General features: G+C 41.1%; 1 protein-coding gene across 1 annotated transcript in view; it reads left to right on the top strand.

The window, feature by feature from the left end:
* Positions 1–12,910, top strand: part of grm5b (glutamate receptor, metabotropic 5b) — a 618,812-nt gene that overhangs the window by 587,459 nt on the left and 18,443 nt on the right. Inside the window, exon 8 of the mRNA XM_078544826.1 lies at positions 1,620–2,559. Within this exon, the coding sequence (XP_078400952.1) occupies positions 1,620–2,559 (940 nt within the window). The remainder of the gene's footprint in view (positions 1–1,619; positions 2,560–12,910) is intronic.

Genomic DNA, 12,910 nt, shown 5'->3' with positions numbered 1-12,910 from the left:
AAGCCTTGCCAAACCTCAGTTTGGCCTCTCGGAAGAATGAGCTGGTTGCCTTTTACAGGCAGGAGTCATCCACCTCAGATATGTTGATGATCCTCTCTCTGCAATTTGGGATGGGGTCTGTATTGACCTTCATGGGTAGCTCCAAGTTCTGTTCTACCACACTCGTGGAATTTCAGGATCTATATTTTTGTGTTTATTATATTGGCCAGCCACAGCAAACAACACTGACACCTCATTGGATGAATCTTACATAATAGGCTATTAATAATAAGCACATTAATTAGTCTGCCTAGAAAAATGGGGTTAAATGGGTGTAATATCAATTTTCTCTTTTGCTTTATTTGCAAAGTGGCTTATGCATATCTGAGTTAAAGTCACTATATACTTTATTTAAAATCTAGCCGGCAGTAAACAAATCGAGTAAATTTTGTGAAACACTACACCTGATGTTGGGCGTGACTCAACAGGGGCATGGATCAGAGTATTTGGTACAGAGACTTGCAAAATTTCTGCTATCATTTCACCTTCTATGGAAAGTGATATAATAAGGATGGCACCACAAATTGGTGCTGAAAGAAACCAAAATAACATCATTTTAATAATTCCTGAGAAGTAACATGTAATCCAATTCCACATTCCTATATCCAGTTCTATGTTCAATCCCTACAATGCTTTTGACGAGGAAACAAACTCAGTAAGACATAGGCCTGCACTCAGCTGAAAGTTGTGCATCCCACTAAATACACTCCTATAGTTCTCATCTTCTCTTTCTAGTCTGCACTGAATAAAACTTTCAAAGTACGTCTGTCTAAACTTGCCACCTCATTCAGCAGTCAGACAATTGAGAGGTTTTAACTCTGTGTTCATGTGGTATATACTGTGCACAAATTTGGTTTTCAATTACCTTGAAAAAAATTGCTTCATACTTATTTTCCCTTATTCTGAAAGGAGCTTTTCTTGCAGCTTCAATTGGTCTTATTGAATAACTTCAATTATTTATTGGGTGTTGTGCTTTGAATGATTATGATTGCAGTGAATCTAACAGTGAAGAAATACAGTGATCTAAGAAATTGAAAAAAATTACAAGGGTTCTGCAGAGGGCCTATAACCATCGGCAATGAGTGTGCCTTATTACAAGGCACTGTTGATATGATAGATTAGAAGATCGGCATGTCAAAAGTGTCACGACATTGTATGGGAGAAGTTAGAAGTCCTATAGTGTACTGAGAAGGATGTGTAACAATATCTGTAGAACAGGTCTAAGAAAGTGGGACAGACTCTCATATTCTGCTAACTGATTGAAAGCTTTGACAAGGAAAGGAGTAAAGGTCTGGTTTAGCTATGGATATAGAAATGTGGGCAACGTGGTGGTACAAGAGGTAATTGAAAATGGATGGACTGAATATGCTTTAGTTATTAATAATAATTCATAATTAATTATTTCTATGTTTCTATGGAGTGTGACAGAAATCAATTGAAGATTGTCCAATAACTCCACAGGGAAATGTAATAACAGCGAGGATTCTCCAGTTTTCTCACCATACATTGCTTCAGTTTTGACACAGTTAATTGGTTTATATACAACATTATGTTCAAAAAGTTTTTTTTTTCTTTTGCAGACTGTGAAAGGATTCCAGTGAAATACCTCAGGTGGGGAGATCCTGAGCCTATTGCTGCAGTTGTCTTTGCCTGTCTGGGTCTCCTGGCCACCATGTTTGTAATGTTTATATTTATGGTGTACCGGGATACTCCTGTGGTCAAGTCATCCAGCCGGGAACTTTGCTACATCATTTTAGTGGGAATCTTTCTCGGCTACCTGTGCACCTTCTCTCTCATCGCCAAACCCCAAAAGATTTACTGTTATCTTCAGAGAATCGGAATTGGTCTGTCCCCTGCGATGAGCTACTCCGCCCTCGTGACAAAAACCAATCGGATTGCAAGAATCCTTGCTGGCAGCAAGAAGAAGATCTGCACCAAGAAGCCCAGGTTTATGAGTGCTTGTGCCCAGCTAGTAATTGCCTCGATGCTGATATGTATTCAGTTAGGGATAATTGTTTCCCTTTTCATAATGGAACCACCGGAAGTCATTTATGATTACCCAACTATCCGAGACGTCAAGCTGATATGTAACACCACCAACATAGCCGTGGTTGCTCCTCTTGGATACAATGGCCTGTTGATTTTAAGCTGTACCTTCTATGCTTTTAAAACTCGGAATGTTCCTGCCAATTTCAATGAAGCCAAGTACATTGCATTTACCATGTACACCACCTGTATCATATGGCTCGCCTTTGTACCCATCTACTTTGGAAGCAACTATAAGATCATTACCATGTGTTTCTCTGTTAGTCTAAGTGCCACGGTGGCATTGGGCTGTATGTTTGTTCCAAAGGTGTATATCATCTTGGCTAAACCAGAACGGAATGTGCGCAGCGCATTTACCACATCCACTGTTGTCCGAATGCATGTTGGTGATGGGAAGTCATCCTCTGCTGCTAGCCGTTCCAGCAGTTTGGTAAACCTATGGAAAAGGAGGGGATCATCAGGGGAAACTCTAAGGTAAGAATAAGGAGTGTTAGATTGTGATAACATGAACCAAATCGCAAATTTGCTAAAATATTCATTGTGCACTGATATTGATTATGCTGTATGCTCTATCTCATTTTGCTCTGGGTGTATATCTATTGATAGGTGGAAATTAGACAAGCATACATGCAAAAAGGTATTTTTAAATTTTTGATGACATTCGCCCAAGATTATGTTGCAGAATATTTTCATACAAATGTTTACCGCACTGGTTTCAAATTCTCTTCACCACAATTGTAGTGGTGGCAGTAACCCACTTACTTTAAATTAGCTTACATGTCTACTATATTATAAATGGATTGCAAAATTTGCTATAAATATTTAACAGGATACCAGGGGAAAGACTTTTATGTGTATCAATTTCATTAGTTACACAGAATGTATTTCCATCATGAAACAACCAGATTACGTTTACCGATGATTAAAATATTTTCCAAACTACCCAACCCTGATGGAACCCAATCAACTCTTTGTGGCACACTGTAATCTGATATGTGAACCGGGCAGATCTGGGACATTATTGTGGATTATCCAATGACTGGCTGGCTGGTTAGCGGAACCTGGAGAAGCAAAGCAGTCACTGGGAGTGGGGATCCTTTCCACCTGGTTCCAGATAACCCTGCAAGTCAGTAGTTCAACTGTAAGGAGTTCCTGCTGAACAGGTAATGGAAAGTTTACCAGCGTGGGGTTTTACTTAGTTAAATTATGTCACTTAGACACACATTTTGAGATAGATTTAATTTTCATTACTCAAGCAGTATCTCAGCATTGCAATTGGCCTCCCCTGATATAATCTACCTAGCTGATTTCCTTTCCCCTGATATAATGGACCAGAACACTGGGCGGAATGTGTAATGGATGCGTGGCTGATCCACAATACTGATATTACGTTCCCATAGTGAAAGTTAAATTCTACCTCTAAGTGCCTACACCTTGGTTGCTGGCAACCTGCACCTACATTTTGTGGAATTGTGCAGTTTCATGGGGAGACCATGTACACCCCATACCGGATATAAAGAAACTGAAGGAGGAATTTAATGTTGGCGATGGGGGTCTCACCTGCTGGCTGGAGAACCAGCAGGGAGTCCCATGTTGCCTTCGTTGGGGAAGGCCAGCCGGAATTAAGTATCCATCAGGCACTTAACTGGTCTGTGTGTGGCTATCCCTGGGATTTAAGGCTGCAGGGGCGGCGGTCCCGTCCCTTCAAGAACTGCCAGAAATGGAGTTCAGTGATTGGTTAGCAGATCTCCATTGCCCATCAGCACCACTGGGAGCAGTGGCTGCTGCCGGTAATGCACCCACCAGAGCCCTAGGATCAAGGGGAGGCCCAGGCCACAGGTGAGTGAGGACCGGGTGGGGTGGGGTGGATGGGGTCGCTGGGGAGGTAGTGGGAGGAAGGAAGAGAGTCGGCAGCAAAGGCAGGGATTGGATCTCAGCAGCTGGCTCCCTTTTCGCAACTCCCCTGCTTGCCACTGGTTGAATACCAGTCCACGAAAGCTTGTCATCCACGAACCTTCCTACCTTGGACTTAAACAGGTGGAGGCGATAAGGCAGCATGCACCCCACCCTGCACTCTCCTGTCTGGTTAAATGCCCCACCCCCACCAAAACTCACCAAACCAAACTCACCACTGGAGGGCATTAAACCCACCCTGTAAGTCTGGATTTTTCGGTAGTTTGGTCTGGAAACTTTTAACCAAGGGTTTCAATTTTTGCAGACACCCAGCTGACGAAGAGAAATTTTAACAACATCATTTGTAAACCTCCTGTTATTCACAGTGTGTATTATAAGGTGGTTTTGCGGGCTATATTTACAGGTTCACTGCTATATTTACAGTTGCAGCACTGTTCCAGAGTCCTCCTACAGGGAGTAATTTACTTAGAAAAGGTCAGAGCTTTATCTTTACTAAGATTACATAAAAAGCAAGATTACATAAAATACAAGTTGAATATCTGTTAATAAAAGTGAGTTATGAAAGCATTATCAAACATACCAAAGAAAGCCAAATTCACAGTGCTTCAGTTTGAACCTCAAAATGGATCTCTGCTCCATTGGATATTTCCATTTTCTAAACCAATCTTAATGGGGTTGCTAAATCAATGTTAATTGTACTGAATTATGGCAGTTTTGTATTGCTGAGAGTTAGGTTGGGATTAATCCAAATTCAGGACTCTTATTAGCATCAGATAATTTAATTCTGTCTGAATAATTCAAAGTCAAGACCGAAGGGTAAAGGGATATTACTCTCATCTACTGCACATTAAAACCTCTCAGTTATTTATAAAACAGTTCCATAATTTATACCATTAAATTGCATAATTCCAGTTTCTACTATAATATAAAACCTGACATGAAACAGTTGTAAAATATTGCCATGAAAATATGGGGCAATACCTTAGTTTGAAAATCTTTCATTCTGATCCATGCATTGTGTTCTGCCCTAGCACAGATCCTAATATGTGGCTCACACACAAGATACTTGAACCACTCAATAAGGAAGAGTAATTGAGGTTGTCTTCCTCAGTTTCATCCTTGATGTACCTCCTCCTAAGTGGCCTACAATCCAAGGTGAAAAAGCTCCACCTGTCCTTTATGTAGGTTAGAGGAGAAACCCATTGGATGCAAGGACCCCCCTCATTAACTCTTTGCCCAATATTCAGAGCCAATATCATGGTATTTGTTGGGACTGTCTGGAGTGGGTTTAAAGCCAGTTCTTCTGATTCAAAAGCTTACTGCTGCTGAACCAGTGGGTACTCTATCCAGACACAAGTACCCTGCCGGATGTCATATTTTAGTCTTCGCTATCAGTCTGGAGTGGGGCTGGAACACTTCACCTTCTGACTCAGAAGGAGGAATCCAATCATGAAGCCAAAGGCTCACTCCTTTTGTAATGGCATTGATGTTTAAACTGTGTGCAAAATTAAATTTGAAGCTTGCCTTCTGAAAGTCTGATAAACACTGACATAATGCATGATTTCCAATGTGACTTTTATGAACCAACTGTGCATATGGCACCAACAGCTAGTGTTATGTGAGTCCCTCCTCTGAACTTATGAGACACGGCAGTTATTGAAAATGAACAATTAGATGGCAGGTTCCCTACGACACTATTTCAATGGCTACACTCTTCAGTCAGAATGTGTAACTGGAACTCTTTAACTCAATAGAATCAAATTAACTACTAATAAATTTGAGCATCACAGGCCCTTGGGATGAGACTCCAAGCACCCGGCACTGATAACTGGATGCGTCCTTCATTTAAAATTAAATAAAACTTTCAGGGAATTGACAGACGAAATCATAAATTTTATCTGCTTTTAATTAATTTAAATGTATCCAGGGAATTTTCTCAGCTGCCAATATCTGCCTCTTCCTCACCTTTGCAGACTATTACATGTCCTATACAAAACTCATATGACTCATGATTTTAACACAAGTTTATTTTCTAGCTGTTTAAATTCAATTAATGTCAATCTTAAGACATTTATTTCAAATGCAATTACTGTCAAAGTAGCCTTCCCGTCTGTTACTTCCCCTATAGCACTCGAACTATTGAGTTGTCAACACATCGGCTTGACTGTTCTATATAAAGGCTTCATTACATCATTCACGTTATTATGACAGTTTCAAACTTTTAATCAATAGCTTTCCTGCCAAGGGAGTCCACAGCTACAGTATAAGGATCTAGATTAAATCTAAACTAGCAAGATGACCCCAAAACAAAGGGTGCCACTTAGCAATGGAAAAATGTCAGTATAACTCAAGTCAGGTTCTGATCTGAACCCAGCACACAGCAATGAGACTCCTTTGGAGACACCATTACAGACTGCATTGTTGGAAGCTTAATCACAATTTTCTTTCAATCTTTTAAACAAGTGGATACTCTCTCCTGTATTGCGAAAACAATTTTCCATAGGGCCTATGGGCGGAAGTTTACCTAAATAGACCCATATGCACTTGGGGTGGCGGGGGGAGCGCCATTAGCGGGTGAGGAACCCATTTGTTATTGAAGCGAGCTTTGCCGTGATTCTTTAACTCAGGCACAACATTTGTATCTTGCTTTTGGGTTTCCTGAACATTTAGAGGGAAAGGGTGGGTGGGTTGATGCATCAAATCTATCAAAAGAAGGATTTCTAGTTAAAGGGACCCCAGCAGGGGGTTAGAATGGCTGAACTGTACATTGATTCCTATGGTTTCAGCAACCACAGAAAGGAAACTTGGGAAGGCTGTTCCTTGGTTGGTGTTTCCCAAAGATAGAACGAAGAGGCCAGCCTTTCAAAGCAACCAGGCCTGGATGGAAGTGGCCAAGGAAGTGAACAACAGGCCCTGTAGATTGGTTGAAGCAGGTGGCAAGGATATATTTAAGGGGAGAATGATACATACATGAGGGAAAAGATTTGGGAGCTGAGTGGCAAGGGTTACTTAGACTGGAAGACGCATAGACAAGTTGGATGGAATGGCCTGTTTGTGTTTTGTAGGTTCTAATTAATTCCATAGAGACTTTCAGACAAGGTGATGGGTTAACACAATGATCACATAGCTGTCCAATAAAAAAACAAGTTTGAAACAGCAACGGCATTTAAATTGATGTTTTCTCTGAAGTGAATTGAAACTATGGCTGGAATCTTTCATTCTGGAGTTTAAGTTCAGTGGCAGGCACGGAAGTGGGAGTGATTCCCACTGTGGAGTTGGATGGCATGTGCGATCTTGTGTTGTTCAACGCATTACATATGCATCCACAAGGAGCTCACCACATAGTCGGTACTGGAGATCTTCAAGCCACTGACTGGCCAGCACTCTCACAGGTAGGAAATTCAACCTGACCACAATGGGGACCGCAACAGCAACCAGATAATAATTAAAACAGAAAGTGCTGGAAAAACTCATCCAGACTGGCAACATCTGTGGAGAGAGAAATAGAGTTAATGTTTTGAGTCCAATATGAGTCTCTTTTGGAAGAATCATATTGGACTCAAAACATTAACTCTGTTTCTCTCTCCACAGATGCCACCAGACCCACTGAGTTTTTCCAGCACTTTCTGTTCATATTTTAGATTTCTGCAGTATTTTGTTTTTATAGCAAACAGATAAGTGTCTGATTGGCATTAAATCAGGTCGGTGGGGGCTCAAAATAGCCACAGTGGGGTTGCCACTGGCTCTCCAGCCAGTCAATGGGCCCACTCTTGCGAGCATTAAATTCCACCCTATTAGTGTTTCTGCTTGATGTTATTTTGCTGCTTTGTATATCAAAAATGAAAACTTAAATGTTTTCAAGTATCTAAATGTTCTTTCAGCTTAATGATAGTTTCTGTATCTTTTAGAACTTAAGGGAAATAAAATAGCCTAAAATTAACTTTTAGGGAAATATTTCAAATACATTCATGACCCAAATCTGAACTCTGACTCAAAAGCTGTCAGGTTGTATAATGTGAGGTCTGTTGATTGTTTGTCCTATGTTGTTGCCTATGGTCATAGCTATTTTCTATCTATATTTTATCTTATTAGGTCAAACAAAACAAAATAATGCCAATAATAAAAGGACTGCTGCACATCATGCAAACCAGGTAGTGTTTTTTCATGTGCTGCAGCATGAAGAAACTAGAGAAACAAATGATTCTACACATTTTTTCCCCGATCTCCCCACCACGAGGCCTCCAACACTGTCCCACTCCCCCCACTCAGGACCTGACCTCCCACCAGGATTGGCAGCCTCCTCTAGTAGACTGGCAATCCAAGCACCACCACAGCAACCAGGAGCATTCATCAACTGCAAGAGATTTCATTTTTTCAATGTTCAGCTGTTTGAAACCACAAGAAAAGGTTCATGCAGCTCTATGCCAGAGTCCCTGGGAGCTGCCATGAAGCTTTTGTACTGTGGCAGCGCAACACCCCACCATGTTCATATCTGGAACCACCCTTAAATGTTAGCTGCTAGACAACAAAGGATATTAATTTCAAACCGGACTGATGGTACCCATGAGAAATCCAACAAATGAATAATAATATTTTTACAGTGCCAGTCATATGACAACCAGATGTGCCATTGAACCAGCTGCCAACATGCTCAAGATGCTCTTCTGCTACCTGGACTGGTCTGGAGGTGCCCTTCAGCAGTCGTCATCAAGGGGCTCTAGGATAATTGTTGTGTGCTGTGTTCTGCACAACACTGTCCATGGGCTAGAGTTGGAGGTGGATCAAACCATTCATCATCTGATGAGATTCCAATGAAGAGGAGGAGAGCAAGGAGGACGAAGATGAAGATGGGCCACCAAAGCCCGACGATCCAATCACATTGCTGCTTGGGATGCCAGATATGCCCTAATAGTTCGACGGTTCATTTAGTCACTCACATTCTTACATTCCCTGTCCCTCCCGTCCACTAATTCCACTGACAAAAAGTAAGCAGCCATCTACCTATTGCCTGTGCACCATCTGGTCTCAAAGTATTCATGTCCTCATATTTATCATCAATCACTTGAAAACCTCAGTTGGCAGTCACCAGGCAAGAATAGTGAACGCGGGAAAGTGAAGCAATTTAATAAATTTTATGTGAATAAGTAAGTAAGTGAAATTTACTAACACAGCATTTTCATAAGCACTCGTGTGCAGACACTCAGCGAACCACAAAGCTTTTCAGTTCCTTTCCCTACCACTCCTGCATCGTGAAATCCCTGTGGCTTTAGCAGAGGTAGATGAAGACTGCTCTGTTCCTTGCTCTGACTTCTGAGACTCTCATGTCAATGACCTGTTGGTTTTGGAGCCTGTCAGGGCCCTGCCAAAGATTGTTCCACCTATGCAGGGGCAGACTCAGCCATTGAGAGGAGGCAGCATGTTGAATACTGGTTGAGGGGAAATGCAATGGGTGGGATGTGGGAAAGCTGTGAATGGAGTTCCCACTTCCGTGTCTCTTTTTAACCATCTTCCCTGTCATGCGCACGTCCTATAAACTTATCAGGAAGATGGGCACTACCTTTTTTTAAAAAACAGTGTGGACTGGACAATTTACCTTAACAAAATTGACAACAGAGGATTAGGTGACTTTTTTAGTGGTTCTGTACAGACAAGAATTAACTCATGTCTGAACATGCCTCTATAAAGTCATTAAAATGTAAACGTCCTTGTGGAGGACCTTCAATTGAAGAGAATACAGGATGCAACAAGATCACTTGGGGAATTTACAGGTACTATTGTCTGGACATTTACAGAAACTCAAATATAATGGTCACCCTAGATTTCGTGTCTGCAAACTTGAAATCTACAAAGTGGGGTGTGAAGGAACCATTTTATCACAAACAGGTTTGACCAGCTGCCATTCATTGCCCATTGTGTGACATTGCCTTATGATGTTGAATCATTTGTGTGGCAATGGAATCCATCTATACTGTTATCACTTAACTGAAACTGGCTGGAGATAGCCAATATCCTATTAATCCACAAGTTCAGTTTGAGACCAATACTGACATAGGAAGAGATCTCACCCAGCAAAAGGAAGGAACCCTGCCTCAGAAAGAAAGTCACCTCAGGCAGTGAAGAGGAGATAATTCATTTTACTTGTAAGACTATATTTCTTCATTAAACCAAGAGAGAATCCTTAAGGCCTGCAATGTTTTAATCACCATCTTAAGGACAGTTTAAAGAAGTGATCTGTTTCCCTGTTAGTAATTTAAGTGCATGTTACATTTTTAGAAAACATCTTTCTGTGTGTGTGTGCTTGTGTGTGTGACTGTGCTTGTGTGTGTGACTGTGTGAATGAAGTGTGGGTGTTGTATACATTTTTGGGTCTTGTGAAAAATAAATGTTTATCCTTTCTTTTGATTCAAACTTACCGGAAAGCCTATTTTGTGTTTGTTCTTTAAAGTCACAGCACTCAAGGAGGTTAAAACACTCCTCTAAAATATATCTTGCTGCGATCGGCCAAGAGGTGAGAAAAAGGGGATTTTATCCCGCATCTCTCCCTATCGGTAACATCCTTCATCTAGGCCAATAGCATATCACTCCTACCACAGTGTGGGAAAATAGCCTGGAGCAGATTAGTGATGACTTGTAAGGTACCTCAGCTTTATTACTGGGCCCCAATGTTTTCATGCCTGACATTTTTCCACTGAGCAAGCAAGCAGTCACAGTTGAATGTAGGGAGGTCGTGCAAACCCAAAAGTTAGGTTACACTGTTGTGACTGAAGCTCTGGTAGCTGTGAAGAAGATGATGACCCATAGCCCAAACAAACTCAGAATAGACAGGGGTCTTCCTGGTCTATATAGCTCATCTACTCAACCTCATTTGTGAAGTATTATGAGGTGAGCCAAGTCTTCTGATTTTATAGAATTTCTGCTGCCACCAAACCACAATGTCTTCCTCTTCGAGGTACTGTCCAGGCCTTGGATGTTTCCATAGCAGCCTTCTGTGTCACTTCATTTTTTTAAGGATTAGATTGGGAGCAAGTTGTCCATTGTTGCAGCTCTCCTATTTAAACTTGGCTTACAGTCCTTTACAGGTAGCAACTTTCACCCCTGTCTCTAGTAACAGAGCATTACAGGTCCCATGTTGTTTATTGGTAATAAAAACATAGAAACATACAAAGATTTGTGGCACAGAGGAAGGCCATTCAGTCCACCATGTCAGTGCCAGCTGAAAAAGAGTTGTCCAGCCTAATCCCACCTTCTAGCTCTTCACCTATCGCCCTGTAGGTTAAAGCACCACAAGTGCATATCCAAATATTTTTCAAATGTATTGAGCATTTCTGCCTCTACCACTGTTACAGGTAGTGAGTTCCAAACCCCCACCATCCTCTGGTTGAATAAATTATTCAACTCCCCCTTCTCGTGATTATTTTAAATCTATGTCTCCTGGTTATTGACATTTCTGCTGATGGAAATTGCTGCTTCCGATCCATTCTATCTAGGCCCCTCATAATTTTATACATCTCAGTTAAAGATTCCCTCAGCCTCCTCTGCTCAGAAGAAATAAACCAAAAATCTCAGTCTGTATTTAACTGTGACTGCTTTCCACCTTTAGGAAAGGACATCTGTTCCTGTTTCCTGTTCTAATATGCATTATTTTACATTTCACATTAATATCCATCTGCCATATGAATGTAGTACAGTGTATTTGTACAGTCCTGATATCAAAATCACTCTTTGCTTCAGGGAAGCAATTTCACTAATAACTTACTGAGTGTAATCTTAGTTTTATGCATTAATGGAAATACAAATTGGGAGTGAAGTAATATGGGCTGCCGATTTGCTTTCATTTGTTTTACATTGTGATTCAAAGTTAAAATTACCCAATTTGTGTTCAAAGACGGTCTGGTATTCCACAGATAAATGCTAAAATACAGGCCCCAGTGTGAATTCCGACGAAGCCTGACAATTGCAGTTCAATTATTTAACTTATATAAACTGATAAAAATTGTGTATGAAGAAAATGTTGAATGTACAGTCAGTGGAGTTAGATGTTAAAACTGAGTCTGGAGAGCAGAGTCTAGGCTGACTGTGACTGTTCTGGCATTGTGCCTAGCTATGATCACTCTCCAGGTGAAGTCTATAGCTCTCCAGGCACAACTGCGTATTGCTTTTAAGAGCAGTGACAGCAACGGTCAAACTGAATACTTGTAATTATTTGAGTTTCTCCAGCTGTAAGATATGGCTGATAGGAATACCAATGTGTATTCCTGTGCACTCACAATAATCAATGTAAAAGCACAGCATGGATATCTAATTCAATTTGTCTGACATCAGGACATACGGGTGACACAGCTGCCTAGAATAACAAGACTATTACCCATTAACATCCACAGAGTCATCACATTGACACCACAGAAGGGAAAAAAGGAAGAGGTTTTAAATGATCACTAATTAATTGAATTCATACACTCAGTGATGCCAGCGGTGCCATTTTGGAACACACACTTTCAGCTAATGGACTCTCTTAACCTCACACATGGTTTCAGCAGCAGGGAGGACCCCTCACCAGTGTGATTTAATGGGATCATCAACTACTTTTGCTGATTGATTTCAATTGGTTGTTGCCGTGTTTATAAAAAATGTTGGAGGTTTGTACATTTATTTAAAGTTTCTGAAGCCTCCAGAGAGTTGTGTGGCAGGTGCTAACGGCCTCGGCCCTGATTTTAAGGTTCTAGACAAGACACTTGCTCCCAGACATGGATGCAGTCATTTTTATCCCCCTTGGCCTGAAACATGGAGAAAGAACAGAGACCACACAGAGGAAGACAAGCTGCTCAACAGGGAGGAAGAGGAGTGGGAAAAGGGCTCTCAGCAGGAAGCCTTATCTGTCCAGGGTTTTCAGGGAACATTTCTCCTTCCTTAC

This window comes from Cetorhinus maximus, chromosome 7 (genome assembly GCF_964194155.1).
Source record: "Cetorhinus maximus chromosome 7, sCetMax3.hap1.1, whole genome shotgun sequence".
In the NCBI taxonomy this organism is placed as follows: domain Eukaryota; kingdom Metazoa; phylum Chordata; class Chondrichthyes; order Lamniformes; family Cetorhinidae; genus Cetorhinus; species Cetorhinus maximus.
This window is presented reverse-complemented; position numbering and strand designations above follow the sequence as displayed.